Below are 24,063 nucleotides of genomic sequence, written 5' to 3'. Positions count from 1 at the left end.
ATGATGGAGGGTGGATGGATGGATGGATGGATGGATGGATGGATGGATGGATGGATGATGGATGATAGATGGATGATGGATGGATGGATGGATGGATGGATGGATGGATGGATGGATGGAGGGTCGCAGCCCTCAGCGAGCACCCCCAGCCCGTGCTGTCCCGCACTGAGCGTGCCCTGGTGTGCCCCAGCCTGTGACCAGCTGGCGCTGGGCGTGGCGGCGCTGTTCGGGCCGGCGCACAGCTCCTCGGTCAGTGCTGTTCAGTCCATCTGCAACGCCCTGGAGGTGCCCCACATCCAGACCCGCTGGAAGCACCCCACCGTGGACAACAGGGACGCCTTCTACATCAACCTGTACCCCGACTACGCCGCCATCAGCAGGGCCGTCCTGGACCTCGTGCTCTACTTCAACTGGAAAATCGTCACCGTGGTCTACGAGGACAGCACGGGTGAGTGCTGTGGGGCTGTCACACTCCACCAGGCCTGGGACACCTTACTCTGCCATGCCCTGTGCAGCTCTCCTGGCTCACAGGGGAAAAGCCCCTGTCCTGCTGCTGCCATGGCTTTTGGAAAGCTGCTCTCTTCACCAGACCCTGGGAAGGAGCCCTTGGGGTTTGAATAGTCAATCTCATTTTGCTTCCTGGTTGTGGAACCCATAACACAGCTTCAAAGTGATCCCAGAATCCCAAAATCTGGAGATCACCCAGTCCAATCCCCCTGCCAAGTCAGGGTCACCTGGAGCAGGTGACGGAGAACTCTCCAGGTGGGTTTGGGATGGAGACTGCAGGCCTGCCCTCCCTGGGCAGCTGTTCCAGGCTCTGCCCCCTCCATGGACACAAGTTCTCCCTCAGGCTGAGGTGGAACTCGTTGTGTTTCAGTTCATGGCCACTGCTCCTCACCCTGTCACTGGCACCACTGAGCAGAGTGTGGCACCATCCTCTGACAGCCTTGGGGATATTTGTGTGGGTTGGTGCGGTATTTGTCCCCTCTCAGCCTTTCCTTCCCCACACTGACCAGGCCCAGCTCCCACAGCCTCTCCTCACAAGAAAAATGCTCCAGACCCCTCATTCTCTCTGTGGACCCCGCTGGATATTCTTCAGTAACTCCTAGATAAACCTTCTAGACAGAATAGAAACAAGGGGAGGTCTTTTCCTGCCCACCCCATAACCAAATTGGCATTCCAAAACACCAAGTGCTGTGTACCTGCTCAGCCACAAAAATGCCTGATATTAAAGAGATTTCATTTGCAGAGATATTTACAAAGTAAATTAACCATCAATCATCTTATTAACTCAGAGTCAGGAAAGTAAACATGTCAACTTTGATCAGTATAAATAGTCCTTTGATTTGGGGTTAGAGTGACGCCAGTTAACTCAAGCTCTTTTATTTCTCATCCCTAATGTTTGACATTGTTACACCACAAGAAATAAAAACACCTTGGCCAGGTTGGACGGGGCTCAGAGCACACAGGAGGTGTTCCTGCCAGGGCAGGGGGTGGCACGGGATGGGCTCAGGGGGTCAGGCTTTTGCCATGTGCTCCAGAAAAGTAGCTGCAGTTCTTTGCACTGCTGCTGTGGCCTCTGCAGGACACCACACCTGGGCTCCATCTCACCTCATGTGGCAGCAGGAAGCGTTGGGAAGTGCAAGGTCCCAGTCTGATGGGACCAAAGGAGATATTTTAAGGCACACAGTAATTTCTTCCCCTGAAAAGGAGAGGGAAAGGGGTCAGCAAATCCTTTAGGTTTTTGCTTTTCACCATTTGCACTGAAGTACTTTTTATTGCTGGGAAGACAAACACCAGTTCTCAGTGCGAGGTGAGGATGAGATGAAGGCTTCCCAGACTCCTCCTCCCAAATCTCATTTTCCCTCCTGGAGCTGCCATCCCAGGCACTGCACCCAGGCTGCACCTTCCCAGCCAGGTGACCCCAGCCCCTTTGTCAGGGAGTGCTGGGAGCCCATTCCCATCAGAATCAGCTCCAGTGGTTTCTGCTCCTCAGCTGGCTCCTGGCCAGGCCCAGCTCCCGGTGCCTGCAGCATTTCCAGCTGAGTGCTCATCATGTTCCATTTTCTCTATTGATTGTTGGTACTAGAAAACCTTAGAGGAGCAGGACTGGCCCTGCAGGCGGGGGCAGAGCAGCTTTTTCCCAAGCATTGCCAGCACTTGAGTGAAAGCCAGGAGCCCTCGAAGCTCAGGGGGAAGAGGGAGCTTTGTCTTGCCTTAGATGTGCCACTCAACCAGGGGCACTCACACCCCACACAAATATTATCCCCACTCCCAGCAGGAGAGGCAAGAGCTCCTTCATTTTAATAATTTGTTTGATTTTTGTCCAAGAAGTGCTCCTTGCCTGTGTTCTCTCTCCCTCTCTATGCATATTTTTAAGGCAGCCTTTTACTTCGCCTCAGCAGGAGATCAGGAATTTTTTGTGGGTGAATTGCATTCGTGGATAATGCGAGGCTGTAATCACACACCTCAAAGAGCCCTTAACTATCTTGCCTCGGTTTTGGAGGCAGTGCAAATTACACAGGAGTGCTGAATTAGCCAGTCGAGCTGCAGTGTGTTTAAACACTTGGACAAGGCTCTGGCTGAGCTCCACTGGCTTCAGCTGAGGCATGTAAAGCTGTGCCAGCTGAACACCGAGTCTGAGAAATCACCCGTGTTTGAGGGTGTAGAACTGCATCCCAAAGGATTCTGTAAGAACTCACAGCTGCTGAGTGGTGACACTGGGCAGGAAAGTTAGGAGGAGGTTTCCTCAATTTTATCTTCTTGCCGTTTGGAATTGGAATAATAATGAGCTGCACAGGAAGAAGCCTTATTTGCTTTTCATGTCTCAGTTTAAACATACTACGCTATGTTTATATTGTATTACATCAATGCAAACATATCCTGTAGTCAAGCAGTTGAAAACACCTTCCAAAATATTTAGAAGCCAAGTATAAACATGGAATGAAAAGCTTTAATAATATTAGCTAGGAAGCTGGCAAATATGGAACTAGCAATTATCCTTAGGGAGTGTGAGAGACCCTGTGTAGCTGACAATAAATCCTCATGGCACGGGATGGTGATTGTGTCATTGCCTGTCATTTCTCAGGTCTGATTCGCCTGCAGGAGCTCATCAAAGCCCCTTCCAGATACAACATCAAAATCAAAATCCGCCAGCTGCCCTCTGGGAACAAGGATGCTCGGCCTCTGCTGAAGGAGATGAAGAAGGGCAAGGAGTTCTATGTGATATTCGACTGCTCGCACGAGACGGCGGCAGAAATCCTCAAGCAGGTACTGGGCACGGGGAGGCAGAGCTCCCCAAAATCTGCCAGCCCCTCTGATCCCACCTCCACCAATACCAAAGGCACTCCCAGGGGCCCAGGGGCTTGTGGATGCAGGGACAGAAGTCACAACAGAAGGTGCACTGACACCCCCAGAGAGCCCCACGTGTGCCCACAGGAGCAAACAGCTTTTCTTTCTGACATGCCAGGTCCTGCCTGGCTAGGGACATCACTCCATGTGTTTCAGCTTGTCCTGCTTTAATCAACAGGTTTGTTTTTCTTTCCCATCAAATACAGAGGCAGAATCAGAAGGAAAATCTATCCTCTAAACTGATGGGAGAGGTTGTTGTGTGAGGGCTGTCCCAGCCTGAGTGTGAGATTTGGGCAGCCACAGCAGGCAAGGACAAACACAGCCTGACATTAATGGGCTGGGACGTTCCCAGGGGCACACAGGAGTGGTGGGAATTACAATTTACTGCTGCCACTTGCCGTACATTCCTCCACAATCAAAGTCTAAAGCACAGTTTGTTGACCTGCAAGAACCACCCCCATACATTTTGAGGGCAGTTCCCTTCTTGCTGCACCTCTAGGGATGAGTTGTTATTTCTCCTGCCAGGCAATCTGATGGGATACCCTGATCCCAGAAGAACATCAGACTAACTGCCCATAAAGGTCCCTTTCTGTTCCCAACTCAGAGTGTTTTACTGCAATACTGAAGTTCTGCAGAGCAGCTTTTTGTGCCCAAGTTGGTAAGGCAAGTTACTGCATTTGTGTGTGGAGCCTGGAATGTTCTTCCCCAGGCTGGAGGAACTTGGGGCCTGCAGAATCCCAGATCAGCTGCAGCACATAATTCCCGTGAGCCTTAGGGTGAGATTTCCTGCTCCCAGGAATGCTGTCCTGCAGTAAATGTTAGGATTTCCCTGAGGTACAGGAGTGGGGAGGACACTGCAGCAGCACTGTTTGGGCAGGGGGAGTGGGCTGTCCCCCCACTCTGGTCCCTGCAAGGCTGCCCAAAAGCATCCCCAAAAGGAGATTTGTGGGGGAAGAGTTACATTGACAACACAGATTTTGAAGGACCAGCAAGATGAAGGTGCAGATGTCTGGCACCCTGCAGAAGGCACAAAGCTTCCAATATGCCAGGCTGAGTATGGAAAAAAACCCCAAAAAGCAAACCTGGGTGTCAAAAGAAGAGGAGGGAGTGCTGAAAGATGCACTAAATCAGGGCAAAGCAGCAGAAAAGTTTGTGTGGGATATGGATCAGCCAGACAAGTGACAGGCTGTAGATACAGATAGTGCTCTCCAGTGCCTGAAGAACTGGGGGAAGGAGAGGGGATGAAGTGTGGGAGAAAACAGGAAAATTGAGAGAGGTACACCTGTGGGTCAGTGCTGTGGGAGAGGGAGCCACATAAATATAGGCTAGAAAGAAAAGGGAGATGGCTTTTCTGTGAGCAAGCTCTGTGGCTGAGCGTAGATGCTGGCAGCAATAACTCAGGGGCTGAGTTGCTCCCTGCCAGAGGCAGCTGTGAAATGTGGAGGTGCGCAGGGCTCTGAATTCCTGAGGCACTCCTCTGATTTCAGGTTACAGGAAGAGCCCTGCTCATCTCCCCATGCCTGCACTCTGTCATCATACCCTGGATGGGAGCAAGATATCAAACCCTGGAGAGATCATTTCAGGGAAACTCTGTGATGTCAGTAGAGAATATTTCTGACTTTGCAAACAATCCAGTAGCCGTCACAGGAAAAACAGGTGGTGTTGTTAAATTATATAAGATTTCTAACAGGAGCAGGCAGGAGCAGGAGTCAGGGTCACCTGAAGCTGTCCCAAAGCAGCTCCTTCTGGTCTGTTCACTGTATTTAGGTAAGGCAGTAGGTGTTTAGTAGCCCATGGAGCAGGGAGGGGACACTGCTTGTTTCCCAGGGAGGGAGGTGCCCAAAGGCTCCTCTGGGAGCAGAAGGATCAGCCCAGAACTCTGCTGGAGCTGTGCTGGCAATGTGTGCACCAGGGACCTCCTCACTCCCCTCCTCCAGCCTCTGCTTTACTAAACACCACAAAAGACAGATTTCTGCTCTAATTTCTGCTTATTTATGGCTTCCACTAAAACCCCATCAAGCCACGCTTGCTGTGTGCACAACAAGAACAGGTGGATCAATAACCTGATTGAACCCAAGTACAGAGCCTGCACTCAGCTGAACAAGCTGTTCCCCTTCTCTCTGACAAGCTCAGGGAGCCTGGATTCCCTCAGCCCCTGCCCAGCCCCACCAGGCCTGGCCTCCCTTGCTGGTTGTGGCATTCACCAGGAATATTTGGTTGATGCTCTGTCTGCATTAGACAAGCACTCCCCGAGCAAATTAAATGTGGCTCTTGCCAATGGCAATCTGTTTTATGCACAAAGCCTGCAATTTACCCTGCACACTCTTCAGTCTGATATTGCCTTTTGTGTGAGGAACTTGGCTGAAGAGGTTGAGTTGTTGTGCTTAACCCTCAGTTTGTGCCAACACACCAGGACCAATAATCTGAGCACAGATTTTACTGCTAGGCAAGCTCACCTCTCAGAAAGTACATCCCTGCTAACCTTAAATTACCTACTCCTTTCTTCACACCCCCAAAATACATTTGAGGAAGTGTACTGTATATTCAATCAGGTTTAAGGCTCTCACAGAGCATCCTGTAAAGACAATGTGACAGACAACGCAAAGAACCATGAATTCAGTTCCTCCAGAAGGCAGAAAAACCAGGTGTCACCGTGGAGTACATTCCTGGTACAGTAATAGAGGTGGGAATAGAAAACTTCAGCTCCTGCCTGTGCTCCTTCCAGGAACCTGGCAGGTAGGCTGGAGCCCACTCCCTGCTAAGAAAAGGCTGGATTAGCTCTGTTCCCACTTCCACAGGAGAAACACCAGTGGCACATCCCCTCTCTGTGGGTGAGAAGCAGGGATGGATTAGCCTCACAAAACAGAGGGGTAATTAATTGGAAAATGAAATGCATGTAATGGTCATGAAATGAAATAACAGCTTAAGTGAGGGAAATGCAGAGTGAAAGCAAGCGCAGGACTTGGTACAGTTCCCACTAATGCACTTGCCCATCATTCCAGTTCCAGCTCGCCTCGAAGGCAGACTGACAATGGGTCTAAATGAGGCAGGGCGTTTTTTACAAGATGAACAAATGCAAGTTAGAGCTGGGATGTGATTCAAGCCAAGAACAGGGCACCCAAAAGAGATTTTCAGACATAAGAGAGTATTTTTATCCAGTCTCTGTCAGCTCGCCATATATAATTTGACCACTGCTATTTTCTTGGATTCTCTTCGTGGTTCGTGACCCGCAGCTCAAAGTGCACAGCTGCAAAGGACAAGGCCCAGGCTCCTGATCTGGAAGGGATAATTAGAGATGGAAGTGTCTTTATCTCCCATTGTCCAAGCATATCTGAGTTTGGCCGAAGAACAAATGTTATACAGGGAAGGCTGGGCAGGAGATGTACAAGGAGAATATCTGAGGCTGATTTCCCTAGTTTACATTCATCTGAGTTCCACTGTAAGTAAAAGCTATTATTATTTAAATAGGACATTTGTATAATTATTTGCATAATTATTTACATAATTACATGCAAAGTTATTTAAATAGCGATGAGCAATGAAACCTCATCCCAGTTTCCTGTGGGCAGGCACACAGACAGAGGTGTTGCCTTCCCCTCTCTCTCTCAGGCCAGCTGCCCTGTGGGAAGCTTTGCCAGGTGCCTCAGGGGTGTCCCAGCCTGAAATCCATCCTTGCTCCAAGCAGCTTTCACTGTCCTGCTCCTGGGAGCTGCTGGGAGCTGCTGTCCTGTGTCTGCTGTGCTGCAAACACTCAGCAGGAGAGCCCTGGGCACTCCTGTTTACACTGCCAGGAGCACCCAGGGAATGGAGGCGTGGCACTTACTGATGCTCTGGGATGTCCAGCATGAGTCTCAGCATTCCTCTTGCTTTTGCCTTGACTTGATTCCACCCCCTGTTTCCCTGCATCAGAGCATTAAATCGTCCTTTGGTGTGAATTTTGATTAGCAGCCATAGTACCCTTAAACATGAATTATTATTGCAAAATCTGTCTGATCCTGGAATAAAAAGCCCCTACTTAGTATCTAATGCACATGTCAAAGTGCTAAATAGCTTTTAGCTAATTCTCATCCTCAATGACTGAGAGAGGGGAGGACAACCAGTTGAGGCTGTTCTCCTCAGGGGCTTTGTTTCTGTTTGTCCTGGGGTTTGGAGGCTTTGCTTGCTTGTTTGGCATTTTTTCTGCCTTGTTTTGGGGTGGTTGTGCTTTAAAGAACAAACCCGTAGCATGACTTCTGCAATGACTTCCCACTGGGCTCTTTCAGCGCAGTTCCAGCTCAGAGGAGATCTGCATCATAAAAATCCCATAAATTTGGCACCTCCTTTGCAAAGCCACAGAAATCCAGTGGCTCCAGGGAGGGGGACTGAGTCCAGCCAGGTCAGCTGGGAAGCACAGCACACAAAAGTTCCCCTGGATGCAGCCCTGCATTGTTATCTGTGCATAAACAGGGCAGGAGCAGCAGCCTCCAGCTTCTTCTACAGGTAATAAAGGAGCTCCAAGAAACAGAATAGAAGAGGATTAATAAAATCAGAAATAAAAAAGGCAATTTTGGTGTGTAAATCCAGTGGAGCATTTCAGTGAAATAGTTGCCTTCTGGCTTGACTTTTAGTGGCTGGAAACGGATCAGTTGTCTGTGATTAACACTGAGCTGGTTTTATTATCTGCTGCAGCTCAGAAACTTCAGGGCTTTCTTACTCCCTTCCTTTTTCTTTCTTTTTTTTTTTTTTTTTAATCTGAAGAATTGCTGTAGACAAAGCCTCTATTTCCCCCTGCCTTTCAAACAGCTCTTCAGGCACTCCAAAACTGTCCTAAAAGGGTACTAGTAACAGATCCTTGCATTGCTGTGATCAGGACTGAGCAGGAGTTAACCTTGGCCTGTGTTGCTGTCGTCGCCATGAACTTTCCCAGTTTATAATTCCTCCTCTTCCTCACAAGATGCCAGAGAGGGCGGAATTCTCCCAGACAAGTGGAGGAAGGCTGCAGGGAGGCTGTTTTTTCCCAAGTTTCTCCCATCCCAGCTGTTTTTTCACCCTCCTGCTGACCCACACTCCCCAGTGGAACCACAGGCACTTAGAGAAACTTCCTTCTTTCTGTTTTCCTGCTTTACTCCTGAGCCCTCAGCAGTGTCCTTGTCTCACCTGGCAGCAGAATACAAAAACCTGCCCCTAATTACTTCTCCTACCAACCGTGTTGTCTGCTAATAAATTCATTTTTAGCACTCCCAGACTGCAGACTAAAGGATTTTTAAAATCAGCATCTCGTTATGTCTAGTAATTTTTCTTGTCCTGGAAGTTTTGCAATCTTTATTCTCTTTCCTGAGCAGAGGTGATAAAAACATAATTTAAATACAACAGGATATTTTTGGCTCCTAAAGAAAAATGTGGGGTTTATTGCAATCAAGCACTCATGACCTGTGATGTGTTTAACCCTTGCTTTTAAAGGCAGTGCAGCACACTGGGAGCTTTCAGAGTCAAGTACCTTCACCTTTCCATCTCTTCCACAGATCCTCTCCATGGGAATGATGACAGAATACTACCACTACTTTTTCACCACACTGGTAAGGAACACTATAAACATCTGGGAGGGAATTTCCTCGGTTTCAGAAAAGACAGCTAAATTCTCCCCTTTTTCTAGGAGATCTTTGTTGCCATTAGTCAAGGAAAGCCCTGGAGAATGGGTGCTAACACTCCTTAGGAATGTCAGGAGCCACAATTTCTTAAGAAAGCTGTTTGGCCCCATTTCCGGGACTGGCCAACCCTTTAACACAGTGAAAAATAATTACAGTATGCTGATTAACAAGAAACCATCAGTACAGATGGACCGCAGTGAACAAAATAAAGAGTGAATGGCTTTGCACTGTGGGCACTGCTGGTTCATCACTGTTTAATTGTTTCATTTGCTTACAAAACCACAGAACCACAAACAGATAAAGCACTGAGGAAATTTTGTAACAAAAGTTTTCTTTGATGGCAGGAACACAGCTTGGGAGGGTCCCGCATGGTTCAGCCACCCCAGCTGCCCTGTAAATGCCATGTGGAGCACATGGAGCCTATCCATGCCACAGCCTGGCAGAGGTGCCTGGAGAGGCACGGCAGGGGAAACTGGGATTCACAAGCAGCCAAAGCACAGCCCTCACCGCGTCTCTCGGAATTTTCCTCCCCTCAGCTTAGAAAGCAGCTTGACGCTGGCCAGCCAATTCCTCATGTCAGCCTGTCAGAGCTGCAGCAGTGCTATAAATTCACATGTGCAGGTTGCTTGCAAAGCAGTTCTGCAGTGGGGAATTGATCTTTTCTCTCCCAAAAGCAGCTGTGTGGTGTCACCCGCCTCACTCACACAGCTTTGGCTCAGTCAGGTTTCACACAGGAGTCGGGGCGGGCACAGGGGGAAAGCCCCACGATTTCCTTTAGAAATGGTTCTGTTTGCGTTCCTGCTGGGGCTTTAGGACCTGTTTGCCCTGGACCTGGAGCCCTACAGGTACAGCGGGGTGAACATGACGGGCTTTCGGCTGCTCAACATCGACAACCCGCACGTGTCGGCCGTGGTGGACAAGTGGTCCATGGAGAGGCTGCAGGCACCACCCAAGCCTGACTCGGGGCTGCGTGATGGCACCATGACTGTGAGTGAGCCAGGGGGCACGGGGACAGCGAGGGAGCAGCCACACTGCCAGGGGGCACGGGGACAGCGAGGGAGCAGCCACACTGCCAGGGTGGCACAGGGACAGGGAGGGAGCAGCCACACTGCCAGGGGTGGCATGGGGACAGGGAGGGAGCAGCCACACTGCCAGGGGGCACGGGGACAGCGAGGGAGCAGCCACACTGCCAGGGGTGGCATGGGGACAGGGAGGGAGCAGCCACACTGCCAGGGGTGGCACAGGGACAGGGAGGGAGCAGCCACACTGCCAGGGGTGGCATGGGGACAGGGAGGGAGCAGCCAGGCTGCCAGGGGTGGCATGGGGACAGGGAGGGAGCAGCCACACTGCCAGGGTGGCACGGGGACAGCGAGGGAGCAGCCAGGCTGCCAGGGTGGCACAGGGACAGCGAGGGAGCAGCCAGGGAGCCAGGGGTGGCATGGGGACAGCAAGGGAGCAGCCACACTGCCAGGGTGGCACAGGGACAGGGAGGGAGCAGCCACACTGCCAGGGTGGCATGGGGACAGGGAGGGAGCAGCCACACTGCCAGGGGTGGCATGGGGACAGGGAGGGAGCAGCCACACTGCCAGGGGTGGCACAGGGACAGGGAGGGAGCAGCCACACTGCCAGGGGTGGCACAGGGACAGGGAGGGAGCAGTCACACTGCCAGGGGTGGCAGAGAGACAGGGAGGGAGCAGTCACACTGCCAGGGGTGGCACAGGGACAGGGAGGGAGCAGCCACACTGCCAGGGGTGGCTCAGGGACAGGGAGGGAGCAGCCAGGCTGCCAGGGGTGGCACAGGGACAGGGAGGGAGCAGCCACACTGCCAGGGGTGGCACAGAGACAGGGAGGGAGCAGCCACACTGCCAGGGGTGGCATGGGGACAGCGAGGGAGCAGCCACACTGCCAGGGTGGCACAGGGACAGGGAGGGAGCAGCCACACTGCCAGGGGTGGCACAGGGACAGGGAGGGAGCAGCCACACTGCCAGGGGTGGCACAGGGACAGGGAGGGAGCAGTCACACTGCCAGGGGTGGCACAGGGACAGGGAGGGAGCAGCCACACTGCCAGGGTGGCATGGGGACAGCGAGGGAGCAGCCACACTGCCAGGGGTGGCACAGAGACAGGGAGGGAGCAGCCACACTGCCAGGGGTGGCATGGGGACAGCGAGGGAGCAGCCACACTGCCAGGGTGGCACAGGGACAGGGAGGGAGCAGCCACACTGCCAGGGGTGGCACAGGGACAGGGAGGGAGCAGCCACACTGCCAGGGGTGGCACAGGGACAGGGAGGGAGCAGTCACACTGCCAGGGGTGGCACAGGGACAGGGAGGGAGCAGCCACACTGCCAGGGTGGCATGGGGACAGCGAGGGAGCAGCCACACTGCCAGGGTGGCATGGGGACAGGGAGGGAGCAGCCACACTGCCAGGGGTGGCACAGGGACAGGGAGGGAGCAGTCACACTGCCAGGGTGGCACAGGGACAGGGAGGGAGCAGTCACACTGCCAGGGGTGGCACAGGGACAGGGAGGGAGCAGTCACACTGCCAGGGGTGGCATGGGGACAGCGAGGGAGCAGCCACACTGCCAGGGTGGCATGGGGACAGCGAGGGAGCAGCCACACTGCCAGGGTGGCATGGGGACAGCGAGGGAGCAGCCACACTGCCAGGGGTGGCACAGGGACAGGGAGGGAGCAGCCACACTGCCAGGGGTGGCACAGGGACAGGGAGGGAGCAGCCACACTGCCAGGGTGGCATGGGGACAGCGAGGGAGCAGCCACACTGCCAGGGGTGGCACAGGGACAGGGAGGGAGCAGTCACACTGCCAGGGTGGCACAGGGACAGGGAGGGAGCAGTCACACTGCCAGGGTGGCACAGGGACAGCGAGGGAGCAGCCACACTGCCAGGGTGGCACAGAGACAGGGAGGGAGCAGCCACACTGCCAGGGGTGGCACAGGGACAGGGAGGGAGCAGTCACACTGCCAGGGGGCACTAAGTGAGCACCAATGCTGCCAGGGGTGGCCCAGGGACAATGCCCCAGCACGGTGCCATCGTTCATCTCAGCCCTGTGAAAACTGAATTGCTGCCTGCCCCGCTTCTCCCATCACCTTCTGCACTGTGCAGCAGGAAACGCAGCAGAAAATGGGACTTCCCCAGCAGGTGCAGGATTTGTGACCTGCAGGGGCAGATCCCACACCGTGGGAAGGGAGTAGCATTTTGAAATGGGTGCAGTGCCCTTTCTCCTCATTTCCATCGCTACAGAAGCTCCGGCTTTTGAGAGGTAATTTAAAGACAGATGAGAGGTATCATCAAGGCAGGGAATCAGGATTCCTCCCAGCACTCCCCCAAGGAGGAAAGGAAAGAATAGGAACAATTACAGAGACTGCATGACTCCAATCAGTTTGGCAGGGTGAAGGGTTGCCATCTCTTTGCAGTATGAAATAATGTGTCTCATGGACTGAGTGGAGCTCGAAGTGATAAGAAATAGACTTTATTGCAGGTGATTTCAGGGAAAATTTGGAAATGTCTTAACATCCTGAGGAGAAATGCATTAAGTGTGCTGTCCCTGGCATTGCACACACTGGTGCTGCTTTGGGCTGGGTCACCATGCTCACTCATACCCAAAGCAGGGAGAAAGCTGTCCCTGGGAATTCCTGATGGGAATCCACACAGAAATCCCCCAAATACAGCACTGGGAAAAGCAAAGTTCTCAGCACTCTTCTGCTCTCCTTGCCATCCCTGACTCTCGTGCTCTCCTTTGCATCTTCATATCTCAGTGTCCTTGATGCCCTGGCAGAGCACTGAGGGGAACCTCTCCCTCCTTGCTGGGATCATTTCAGTATTCCCAGCAGGTTCCATTATTGCCCAGGTTGATGGAGAGCTGCACCACTGCTGCATTTCATTTGGCAGTAAGGCTGTGACAGGCGGCAGAGTGCACGGAGATCAGGACTGTACATCCCGTTATTAACTCAGGATTTATCCCTCCTAGTTCATGCTCTGCTGTTTGCCCTGAAAGCAGCTTGTGGGAATTCAGCAGGGCACAAGCAAGAGAGCTCTGAGTTCACGTCCTGCTGGATGCCCAAGCTGCACCCAGAGGCACAGCTGGTCTAATGAGATCTCTGCCTTTCTTTACAGTGGCTTAAGCAGCACACAGAAATGAGAAAAACAAGTTCCAGGACTGGCTCTGAGCCTCTTTCTCCTGCCATAAAAGCACACAAGTCAGGATGAGGTGTTTGGAAAATGAGGTGACCTGTTGCACCCCACAGCCCTAAACAGAGCCATGATGAGGGGAGAAGTGACAAGCCAAGGGAGGTGGCACAGCTCCCCACTGCCGCACGAAGCAGGGCCCAGTGACAAGTGGCACAAGGACGGGGCTGAGCAGCCAGGCCTGGCAGTGCTGCAGACACCATGGGCTCAGGGCAAAGCATCAGCACTGCCAGACGGAGCAGAGCAAGCACGGAGGAGCTGTCTCACCAAGCATCTCCTCCCAGGCTCTCTGGGACACAGGCAGAGCCAGTAAAATCCAACCCTGAGCTCCCAGTCCAGTGTAAAACTGAGCTCTGCTGACATTGATAGGAATATTTCCATTGATTTTGTGGGATTTGGGGTCAGCCCTTGATGCCCTGAGTGTGCTTGGAACAACTGTCTGCTGTGAGACACTTCACAGTGAGAGCAGCTGGCATTGTCTCCTCCTGCTTGACTCATCACTCACAATGTTTTCTCTTCTCACCATTTGCTCCCATTGTGGAGCATTATTTTGGGCAGATTCTGACAAGCACATCAAGACCAATTCCTCTTCTGCTCTATCTTAAGATTAGTCCTTAAATTCAGATACACTTGAGCAAAACCCTCCAATACTGGGACCACTGATGCTGTTGTAATTTAGTCAAGTAAATGGAACAAACAAAGAAGCAAATGTGTTAATTTCCCAGAGGAATTGCATGGAAAAGAAACAGAAAACTGATCAGCTCTGTAGTTCCTATAAAGGAGTCAGTTTCTCATCTGCAGAATTGCTGCCTTTTTCCTTCAGGCCCCGTTTAATTATTCATTAGGTTTACCTGGAAGGTAATTTGTGCAGCATCATTAGGGAGACACAGCCATTCCCACCTCACTGTGAGAGCACTGAAGCCCAGTGCAGGTGGGGGTGAGACTTTTCTGAGGTGGCAAAGTGGGACAGAGTGTGTGATGTCACTTTGAGGCCGTGCCTTTAAACCCACCAACCCACTCTCAAAAGAAACACACACTGGGGCACAAAGAGCACCCAGTAATTTTGGTATCTGAATATATGGGGTAATATTCCAGGACCCAAGGCTGTAGTGGGAAATTAGATGTGTGAGTCCAAGTTAATCCCCCAAAACCACACCTCCAAAGGACATTTCCACAATCTCTAGGACACCATTGCACACATTTGTGCCAAAAGCCAGGATCCTGGAGGGCAGCAGATACCTGGGCAGGGGGATGTGTTCCAGGTGATCAGTGGGATTGGCTTCCCTGGAAAGCAGGGCCAGCCTGTCCTGTTGGGAAGGAAGCAATCCCACAAGTACCATGAGAAGAGTGGCTCATACACCTGGCACTTCTTAGAGCCCCTCTCCAGCCTGCCTGGGACCCCTGACCTCCCTCTCCCTGTAGCTCCCCGGCGTGGTTTCCCTCCAGTGCTGAAAACGCTCCAAAATAACGCGGAGAACTGGATTTGGCTGCTCCTCAGGGCTCCAAGGCGAGCCCAGGAGAGGTTTTCCCTGCGAGGAGCCTCGGGCAGGGCTGGCAGCAGCGGGGAAAGGCAGTAACTCACTCGGGGCTGTGTTGTGCAGACGGAGGCTGCGCTGATGTACGACGCCGTGTACATGGTGGCCGTGGCCTCGCAGCGGGCGGCCCAGATCACCGTCAGCTCCCTGCAGTGCCACCGCCACAAGCCCTGGCGCTTCGGGCCCCGCTTCATGAACCTCATCAAAGAGGCAAGTGCACAGCCCTCCTTCCCTGCCTTCCTTCACTTAATGTCTGTCGTGGATGTTGTTGATGATTTCTAAAATGTGAGGCGAGCACAACAGTTGTTGTGGAAATGGAACGAAAAGTGAGTCTGTAGCTCTGTCCTTGCTTCGCTGTGCAATTCCAATTGTATCGCAGATTGTTTGATCAGGGATCAATATCCAGAAAACATTGCAGCCAGTATTTCTAAAGAGGAAAAAGCAATGCTCTATCTTACAAGATAACTGAGCTTGATCCAGGGATGTCCTAAAAATGCTCATTTTAGTTGAAATGTCTTCACTGTTTCAAAAACCCAATTTTGTTTTGATTTTCAAATGGAAATCTTTCCTTTAGGGAAGTGTGGAAATGAAAATTGGAAATTAGGTGGAGCATCCCACATATGTTTTACCTTTTCCCCACCTCAGTCCCCGTGTTTGAAGAATAATTATAATGAAATTGAAAGATAACAAAAGACTTTGTATCAGTGAATGCCCCTGCAGTGATGGCCTCCTTATTTTGGGGGATGCTGAGTATAAAACTAAGGGTTCCTGAAGCCTAAACTGGAATACTTTGCCCAAGAGTAGCAGATGTACCCCAGCAGATCAATTCAAAGCCTGGACAGTGACACAGCTCTCATTTATCATGGACAAGCAGCTCCTCTTGCATGGAGTGAGATATGGGAGCTAATTACTGATGGCCTTGCAAATAGAGTCTCTCATGGTCAGTAAAACACCGATTTAAACACTCTGAGAGTCTTATCGTCCTGGGGCTGATGTAGCCAAAAAAGGTGGCTGTTAAAAGCAGAGGATAAGGTTTAACAAGACCATATTGAGTTTCCTGTAAAGCCTAAAACACGTGTGAAACAAATAGCAAATACATTTGGACCCCAGATCATGTTAGGGTCTGGTTTGTTCAGCAGGGATGGAGGAACTTTAAAATTAGGAATCAGTGAATAGGTATGGAGAAAACAAAGTCAAGGAGGCAGAGTGATAGCTGGGCCCACATAGGCAGCATTTAATTGTCCTGTGTTTTGATGTGGTGCTGACATTCTGTGAAGGCATTTTACAGACTGATCTATAGACAAATATTCAGTACTCCAGTCTAAACAGACCAGTTTCAGACAAAGAATTTGCCTGCAGTGATTCCTGCAGATGCTGGAGTTAACAAGTGCTTCAGTGGCTCCCTGGTGAGTTTTTGCATTTTATTTTGGTGGTGAAAAGAACTGAGGTCACCTCATTTGCTTTGTGGGCCAGCTCTATGAAATGCCTGAGATCAAGGCTCTGCAGCAGCCCATTAAGGAGTTTTTAATGAGAAGTAAATCCTTGTCAGAAGCTGTGTCTCTCAGTGACCCAGTGCCATTCACAGCTGGGGGATGTTCCAATCTTGGAGCCTTCTGGAGGCATTTGCAGGGAGTGCCCCTTACCCTGCTCAGAGGGAAAAGGAGATGTTGTCTGTCTGCAGACAACAGAAAGGATGATCCTGCCTTTTCTGAAGGAAAAATGGGGGTAAACATGAAATATGTTTATGATTGAATGATCCAGTTCTGCTCATGTCCCCTCTAAAGCACAAGATGAGGCCCTAGATTATGATTGTTTTTCAATTATCATCAAAACCAGTGTGAGCTCCCCTTGTTCGAATCCAGCCACAATGAAAAGAACAACAGCAGAGAGAAGGACAGAGATGCAGGTTGGATTCTGAGGGACTGTTAAATGGCCTCAGGCAGAATCACAGAGAAAGACCTCAGAGATTGAAAAGAGACCTGTAGAGATTTCAGCTCCTGCTGTGTTTCTGAGGAGATCCATGCCAAGCACTGAGACCAGGAGGGAGAGCCATCCATCTGCATTCAGTACTGGAAGGAGAGGGGACTGGAGGTTTCTCAATACAGTAAAAGTAGAAATTGAAATTATGACAGAAGGGAAAGCAATCCATCTGCAGAGGGATCCATCAGTTTGTTGTGTTTCTGACTGGCAGCAGCTCCAAACACAGGAGCACAAAGAATCTCGTAAGAACAGAACATTTCTGTTGTTCATGGTCTTTGATTACTCCCAGAGTCAGCCTGTCAGAGTGCTTTCCTGGGAGTGTTTTCCTGCAGAGTGGAACAGATCAGAAGGAGAGAGCAGTACAAGAGCCTGATGCCACGAGAGCCAGGAAATCTCCCCTGCTCTCTGAGACAGGGGCTGTGGGGCAGCACTGAAATCTTTGTGCAATGACTGGGAAAAGATGACAACATCTTGCTCCAAACCATGAAATAAAATCTCTTCTGCTGCATCTTTTTTATTGCATTTTAGCCCTGAGCAGTGACAGAGTCTGGGGGTGCTGGCTGGATTTCTTCTCTGGGCTCTGGTGCTACAATATTCAGCTACATCAAATTGAAACAGCTGTTTAGTTTGGTAGGGCTTCTCTCACCAGATAATTTAATAGTAACACTTGATTCACTCTCACTAAAACAATCTTTTTTCTTTTTTTCATTTCTCATAAACTTCACTGCGAGTCCATGAAGTGCATTTCTGCTCTGAGCCTATTAGTGGCTGCTGCTTTGACCTGAAATCTCTTAATTAGGAGAGCAAACAAAACAACTGCCTGACCTGCATCCCATGGTGCTTTATTAGGAAATAAAGCTCAGCTTCCCGAGAAGACAATGAGGCTGAGGGCAATGTCAATAGGCATTCTTACTCTGAAATCAAATTTCAAGTGGAAAAACACTTATTTATGGAATTATCTATGCCCAGATTGCAAAGTAATCGCAGGATTGCATGCTGGGAATAAATACATATTGAATTGATGAAAATTGATAAAAAAATTATCTGCCAGGGTACTGGCACTGTGATATCCAAAATCAAAACAAGCTGTTTGACAAAAAGATTGCATATATTTTCTTCCATTCTGTTTTCAGCTCATTAAATGTTTCCTGGGCAATAGATTTGTTTATAAAAAGCAAGCTAGAATCATTATAAAGTGACTTTATCTGAATGCATGGAGGATGTTTTGATATTTGCTGCACAGAACATTTTTTCAGGACATGTTTAATATATCCAGGCTTGCACAAACACAGTTCACAATTTTCCCTGTTCACAGTCCACTATAATCCCATCCCTCTGGCCGTGGAAAATGCCCCTTTCTGCCTCTCACTGCATTTCCATTCCAGTGCTGCTCAGGGAAAGGCCAGGACTTTTCCTGGACCTCTTCCAAGAAAAGAGGCTGTGGAGCACCACAATTCTCAGTTTATCTCCACAGATAAAGCCCTGCGCTGGCGAGGGCTGAAATTCTCTTTATTCTATCAGTTATGCCAGATTTGGAGCAGGATAATGGCCAAGCCATACCCTAACTCACTGAATTCCATAATCCTGGGGATCTCTGGTAATAAGAGGATTAATTGTGAGGGTTGACAAGTTGATGTGTGGCTCATCACACACGATTTCCACTCCAAGGAGAAGCAATATCACTGTCACTTCAATCTGGCAGCTCTCTCTGCAATTCCAAGAAAGCAGGGGCTTTCTCTTCCCAAAGGAAAGAAAACCAAAGGAAATTAAACTGGTCTTGGTCAGTAGCATTTTGGTTATTATTTATTGATTTATTATTTATTTTTATAGAGATATTGTTATTTATGGCTTTGGGAGGTTTTGTTACATAAGAGAAACCTGACGTGTTCTGAGCATTGTAGGTTTAGGTATTCCTAAGTTTTTGAATTTTTCATTCAAGTGTCAGGTACCATCAAAGCCCTCATCAGAAATTGGGAATATTGGTTCTTTCACTCCTGTGGTTAATTAGCAATGTACATTGCATCAATAACTGATGTTCATTTTGCCTAGGAACTTCGGATAATAAAGAGACTATAACCCCAAGAGTTAAATATATACACCATGGGTCAAAATAACCCCAGGACAAAACAGAGCAGGCAGGAGAATATTCCTATCTCCAACTAGACTTCACTCCAGCTTCTGAGTGTACTCCTCTCTCAAGGAACAGTCCAGGGACTGATTTCTGACCAAACTCCCATTAAAGCCAGGGAAAAACCCAGCTGATTGCTTGCCTTTAGGGAAAAGTTCCCAAATGTTCAAGTTACACTTAGACAGCAAGAGAAGGGAAAAAGAGAGAGCCAATAAAAAATACAGGTGTGTTCTACAAAAATAACTGGATCAGGCCTGTTTGGGGAATTTTTCGAGTCAGTTTGGACACTGCTCCCAGGGATGCACAGGGTGGGATTGTTTGGTGTCTGTGCAGGCCAGGGGCTGGGCTGGGTGATCCCTGGGGGTCCCTCTCCCTCAGGATATTCCATGAGTCTCTGATAAGGCTGGAAGCAGCTGAACTGATCAGTTCTGGGATTGAACTGTTGATTGGCTCTGGCTGGAATGGAGGCTGCTGCATTGATCCAAGATGGTGAAATGGAAATTGATACAGACCTGTGATGGGTGGGAATTGATAAAACTCCTCTGGAGTGTTTGACCTTGGAGGCTGAGTCAGCTCTGTTCTCCTGACGTTGTAATTTCCCATCAATCTATTGACAGGGATTGTAACTGGAATATTTAACCCCAGAGCTCAGCCTGTGCTTTCCCCACAATGCTCATCCTTCCCAGCAGTGAAAGCTGAAAGCAGGGGTTCCACAGTGACAGCAGGGAGTTCCACAGCTCTCACTAGGCTGCTTGGTGTATTTTGGCCATGAAGGTGCCTGCCAGCCTCTGAAGCTGTGTCTGTAACCTGTCTGTGCACTCCCTTCTCGAGGCTCAGTAAGAAAGGGTCTGAGCAGCTGCTCACAGTGATGCTCTTTGATCAATTACCTGATCAGGCTCCAACGCAGCTTTTATTATGTCCTGTAGCACTCAATGTGTCACCAGGAACATAAAAATGGCTATAAATCCTGTGTGTCAAAGCATGAAATCCCATCCCTGTGATACACACAGATGCAGCTCCTGACTTTTCAGTAAGTTCTGCTCCATTTCAGTTTGTTAATTAGCATGATGCTTTCTCTGTTTTGGTTTAAAAGCAATAAAATAAAATTCAGAAATTAAATTCAGAATTCAGATGGTGTCTGAAGCGTGTTCCTCACCATTAGGATTTTAAAATCCCATCATCATTTACCATTTCTGAGAAACACTCCCTGAACCTCCTGAGAAACTGATCTCCAAAGAGCAGATTTTATAAAATGTTGCAACTTTATGAAAAAGAGATGGGGGCACATCAGAGGAATAAAAAGACAGGCTGGAAAAAGGGATGTTAGAGATTGAAATTCATCCATATGTGTCCATATTCATCCACGTGCTATCTTGATTATATATTATAATTAATAAGTAATAAATAACCCTGCAAGTGTTTCACTGTTTACAGCAGAGACTTGTGTATGCTCCCAAGTCATTAAGACGGAAAATCTCACAGCAAATTTGTTGCACTGATGCTTTTCCATTCTTATGTTACTTAAGTGTGTATCCAAGTGTGTATTTTGTTTCCACAAATTCCACATGCACCAGATTTGCCTGAGGCATGTGGTGAGAACTCCCCAGCATCCAAGATTAAATCCTGCAGATTCAGGGCTAGAATTCAGATTAAGCAGGGAGGGGGGACACCAGTCTGTAAGTGTGATTTTTAATGCAGCTTTACTTCTGTCCTCTGTCTCCAATAAATTAAATGAGGCAAGGAACGATGTGTGGTGGAAAAGCTTGTAATTTAAAATTATATGGCTGACACACACGAAGGAACAATGCCATCATTTATCGTCAGCTCTCCTTGTATCTCTGACAAATTTAATCTAATGGGGGGGCCTCCCAAAAATAGATTATCGAGATTGGCTGCACTTTTAAACCCATCACTTTGTTTTATGGATAAGCACCAGCTCTGGGGACAAAACGGGCTGGGAGGGAGGGAGATCTCATTTCAAGGCAAACAGGCTTGGTGGGAGGCTCACAAGATACAGGAGACTGAAACTGTAGTGAATTCTTGTGCGGTGCTGGCTTTGGGCACATATGATTCTCCCTCTCTCTTTGGTCAGTCTGCATTTTTTTATCAGTACCACACATATGTAAATCAATCTATGTAAACTGTCACAGACTTGTGCCTGGTTGCAAAATGCAAAACATATCAGAAAGAAACTAAACAACAAAAAAAAGGGGTTTTGTCAGAGTAGCAAAGCCATATATGCTTGAAAGCCCCCAGATTGGAAGTGATCTGACGCCGTGGTGTATTTGAATGACAGTTGTTATTATCAACAGCCCCTGTGGTGGGCTCAGAGTGGCTCCTGCTGGGTGCCACAGGCAGGCTGTGTTTGTGTCCCCAGGCACGGTGGGAGGGCCTCACCGGGCGCATCACCTTCAACAAAACCGACGGGCTCAGGAAGGACTTCGACCTGGACATCATCAGCCTCAAGGAGGAAGGCACAGAAAAGGTAAAAACACGGCCTAAAGTTCATTAGACAAGGGCTTGGTTCCTCAGTTGAACCTCCTGTGACTGGGGTAAAAATCCCCGCCATTCTCAAGCGGTTTGAGTCGGAGTTAAAGCAGAGCTGCTCTAAGATTGGGTTTTTATTGTGCAGTGCATTTCCAGGTATGGGAGAGGAATGTGGGGCAGGCAATATTGTCTATTGGAAAGAATCATCCTCAGTGCACCTCGTTTTCAATTCTTGCCACTGCAACAGTGGATGGTAAATTCATACCTAGAGATAGATAAATTTACCTAGCAGCGCAGAGATAAATGTGACATGAGGGAGACAGGAAAGAAGGTGCTCGAGTAACAACCTCAACAAAGAGGAGTTGCTGGGAATTCTCCGGGTTTCTGGGACTGGATTTGCTCTCTTTCCCTTTCCCAGCCCTCAGCCAGCGATACGGGCTGCCCTGGGGGTGGCAGCTGCGGGTGTCCCCAGCCCCAGCCCAGGTGACAGCAGCTCCCGAGGCTGCTGGCCCTTGCTCTGCGCGCTGGCTCAGCTCGGGGTGGTGATTGCTGATGGGTTAATGGAGAATTTAACTGTAATTGCTCCCACACAGCTCTCCAGACAGCTTCTCTTTTCATTTTTAATGAAGCACTCTGTTTGTTTTTCCCTGTACCAAGGCTGCTGGCGAGGGTTCTAATCATTTGTATAAAGTGTGGAAGAAGGTTTGTACACAGACAGGTGATGCCAAAACCCTCTGGGCTGGGTCCTCTCACTCAGCCTTTGGGTTTTAATGGTGACTCTCCTATTGCAGTTTAGAGACAACAGTCTCTCTGAAAGCAGGAATTTTCCTGGTAGGATAAGTTTTTCTCCACTTGAGACACTGTAATTGCAAAGACTAAGATCTTGGCAGGATTCAGCTTTTTCACCAAATTCAGGGGGGTTTAATTATTATTTTACTTCTTGGGAGCTGTGCTTTTCCCATCCTTGAGTAAAGGCCCCTGCTGCAGCAAAACCATTCCTTTTCTCCTGTGCCATCCTTCCTGATTCACCTAAAATTTACAGGGTAAAATTACAGTATTTTGGATGTGTATTGGCACCAGCTCCAAAGTCTGGCTTAATGTGCAGGGCTGGAGGCGTTTTTCCCCACACAAACCTCTCAGTGCTGGCAGTGTTCGAGCATTATTGCCTCAAAATTTGGATGAGTGTGTTATTAGCTCCTTACAGAAAAGAATAGAGATGATTAAGTGGGTGCTGTCATTCACTAACATATGGAAATTGGGACTAAGCTTGTTTATAAAAGATGTAAATTACCCCAGGAATCTCATCCCTCTTTGAACATAAGGTGCTTAAAACAGAAAAGTGGGATTTGGAGACCAGCTCCATGCACTGCTCCCCACAGGACTTACAACCCCTCGTTGCTGTTCTAGGAGGAGAAGATAAAAACTGCATCCACTAGGTCTGAAGTGTTCTGCAGTCATGAGACAGAAACTTTTTGTAGTGCTTAGAATTGTATTTGGCCCGTGGTCCACACAGATCTCATTATTACACACCCCTCTCTCTTGCACAGTGTAGAAAGATTTTGGGTTTGTGCTGTTTTTGTGAGAATAGACCAGTATAAAACACCCTCTACAAGACTGCCTGTGTTCTCGTGGAGCACATGCATCCTTAATAACCCAATTTAATCTCCAGCAGATCAGGCTGGGGCACAAAGGCCCTCTCCCCTCCTTCCTGGGGAGTAGATCATCCCCTGACACACAGAAGCAATCTCCCCTTGGACTGCAGCACCTCACGTTCTGCTGAGCTGATTTGAACCAAATTACAGCTGGTTCAGAGCAGGGGCTCGCTGGGGAGGGCACGTGGCACCTGTCACACTTGTCACTAAACTGCAAAACACCCCTGAGCTCCCCAGTGATGTCCTACCTGGTCTGGTCCTTCCTCCTCCCTGGTGCCCCTCCGGGCAGGGCTGTCCTGCAGAGCTGTCCCTTTGCCCAGTGCTCTCCTGGTGTTCCGTGTGTGCTCTGTGACTCTGCTGCTCCCCGGTCTCGTGGCTGTCCTCCTCCTTCCCTGCTGCCAGACAACAAACACATTCCCAGTCAGTAACAGGGAGCAGAAGGGCTCATCCACCCTGGTGCAAATCCAAGGACACTGATATTTACTGTATTCCTGGCTCAGGCTGCCATAATAGCCAACATTTTATCTCCTTTGTAAATCTGTGCACTTTCCAGATCAGCTTCCCCAACTGATCTAGTTTTGGAAACAAAGGGAATGACTGACAAATGCTTGGTGTTTTTGTTTTAATGGCATGGGTGTCCCCATTAGGAATTTGGAAAAAAATGTTTGTGAGGGGCAAAAGCAGTGGCACCTGGGGACACAAACCCCAAGTTTGCTTGAAATGGTTGTGCTCTCCACAGTGCCCAGCATAAATCAAACTGCCTGAGCCAGCTCCTCGCCTGGAGCTCCTCACATCAGCCCTCAGCCAGGCTCGGCATGAAAATCCAAAGGCAAAAACACAGGAGATGTCTCCAGCCTGCGTTTAAAGTTGGGTAAATATTGATGTGAAGAAATAACATGGTTATAATTTCTGCCCCACAGCATAGATCCAAATCCACTGAAAGGACAAATATCTTCCCTGGAGGCTTTGGATTGGGCAGTAAATACTGGAAGTTTTCACTGTCTCCAGGGCTGGAAAGGAATTTGCCTTTGGCCACTGATGTTTGCTGAGCAAATACTGCTCAGGGTGTTAAATGTACCACCTTGATAGCTCTGGCACATGCAGG

General features: G+C 49.4%; 1 protein-coding gene across 1 annotated transcript in view; it reads left to right on the top strand.

Moving 5' to 3' along the window:
• LOC132087386 (glutamate receptor ionotropic, kainate 1) overlaps positions 1–24,063 on the top strand; it is a 104,806-nt gene that overhangs the window by 50,419 nt on the left and 30,324 nt on the right. Inside the window, exons 3-8 of the mRNA XM_059493535.1 lie at positions 191–448; positions 3,089–3,270; positions 8,853–8,906; positions 9,792–9,965; positions 14,778–14,921; positions 21,197–21,304. Of these exons, the coding sequence (XP_059349518.1) occupies positions 191–448; positions 3,089–3,270; positions 8,853–8,906; positions 9,792–9,965; positions 14,778–14,921; positions 21,197–21,304 (920 nt within the window). The remainder of the gene's footprint in view (positions 1–190; positions 449–3,088; positions 3,271–8,852; positions 8,907–9,791; positions 9,966–14,777; positions 14,922–21,196; positions 21,305–24,063) is intronic.

This window comes from Ammospiza nelsoni, chromosome 2 (assembly GCF_027579445.1).
Source record: "Ammospiza nelsoni isolate bAmmNel1 chromosome 2, bAmmNel1.pri, whole genome shotgun sequence".
In the NCBI taxonomy this organism is placed as follows: Eukaryota; Metazoa; Chordata; class Aves; order Passeriformes; family Passerellidae; genus Ammospiza; species Ammospiza nelsoni.
The sequence above is the reverse complement of the archived record's forward strand: the minus strand, read 5'-3'. Positions and strand labels throughout refer to the sequence as shown.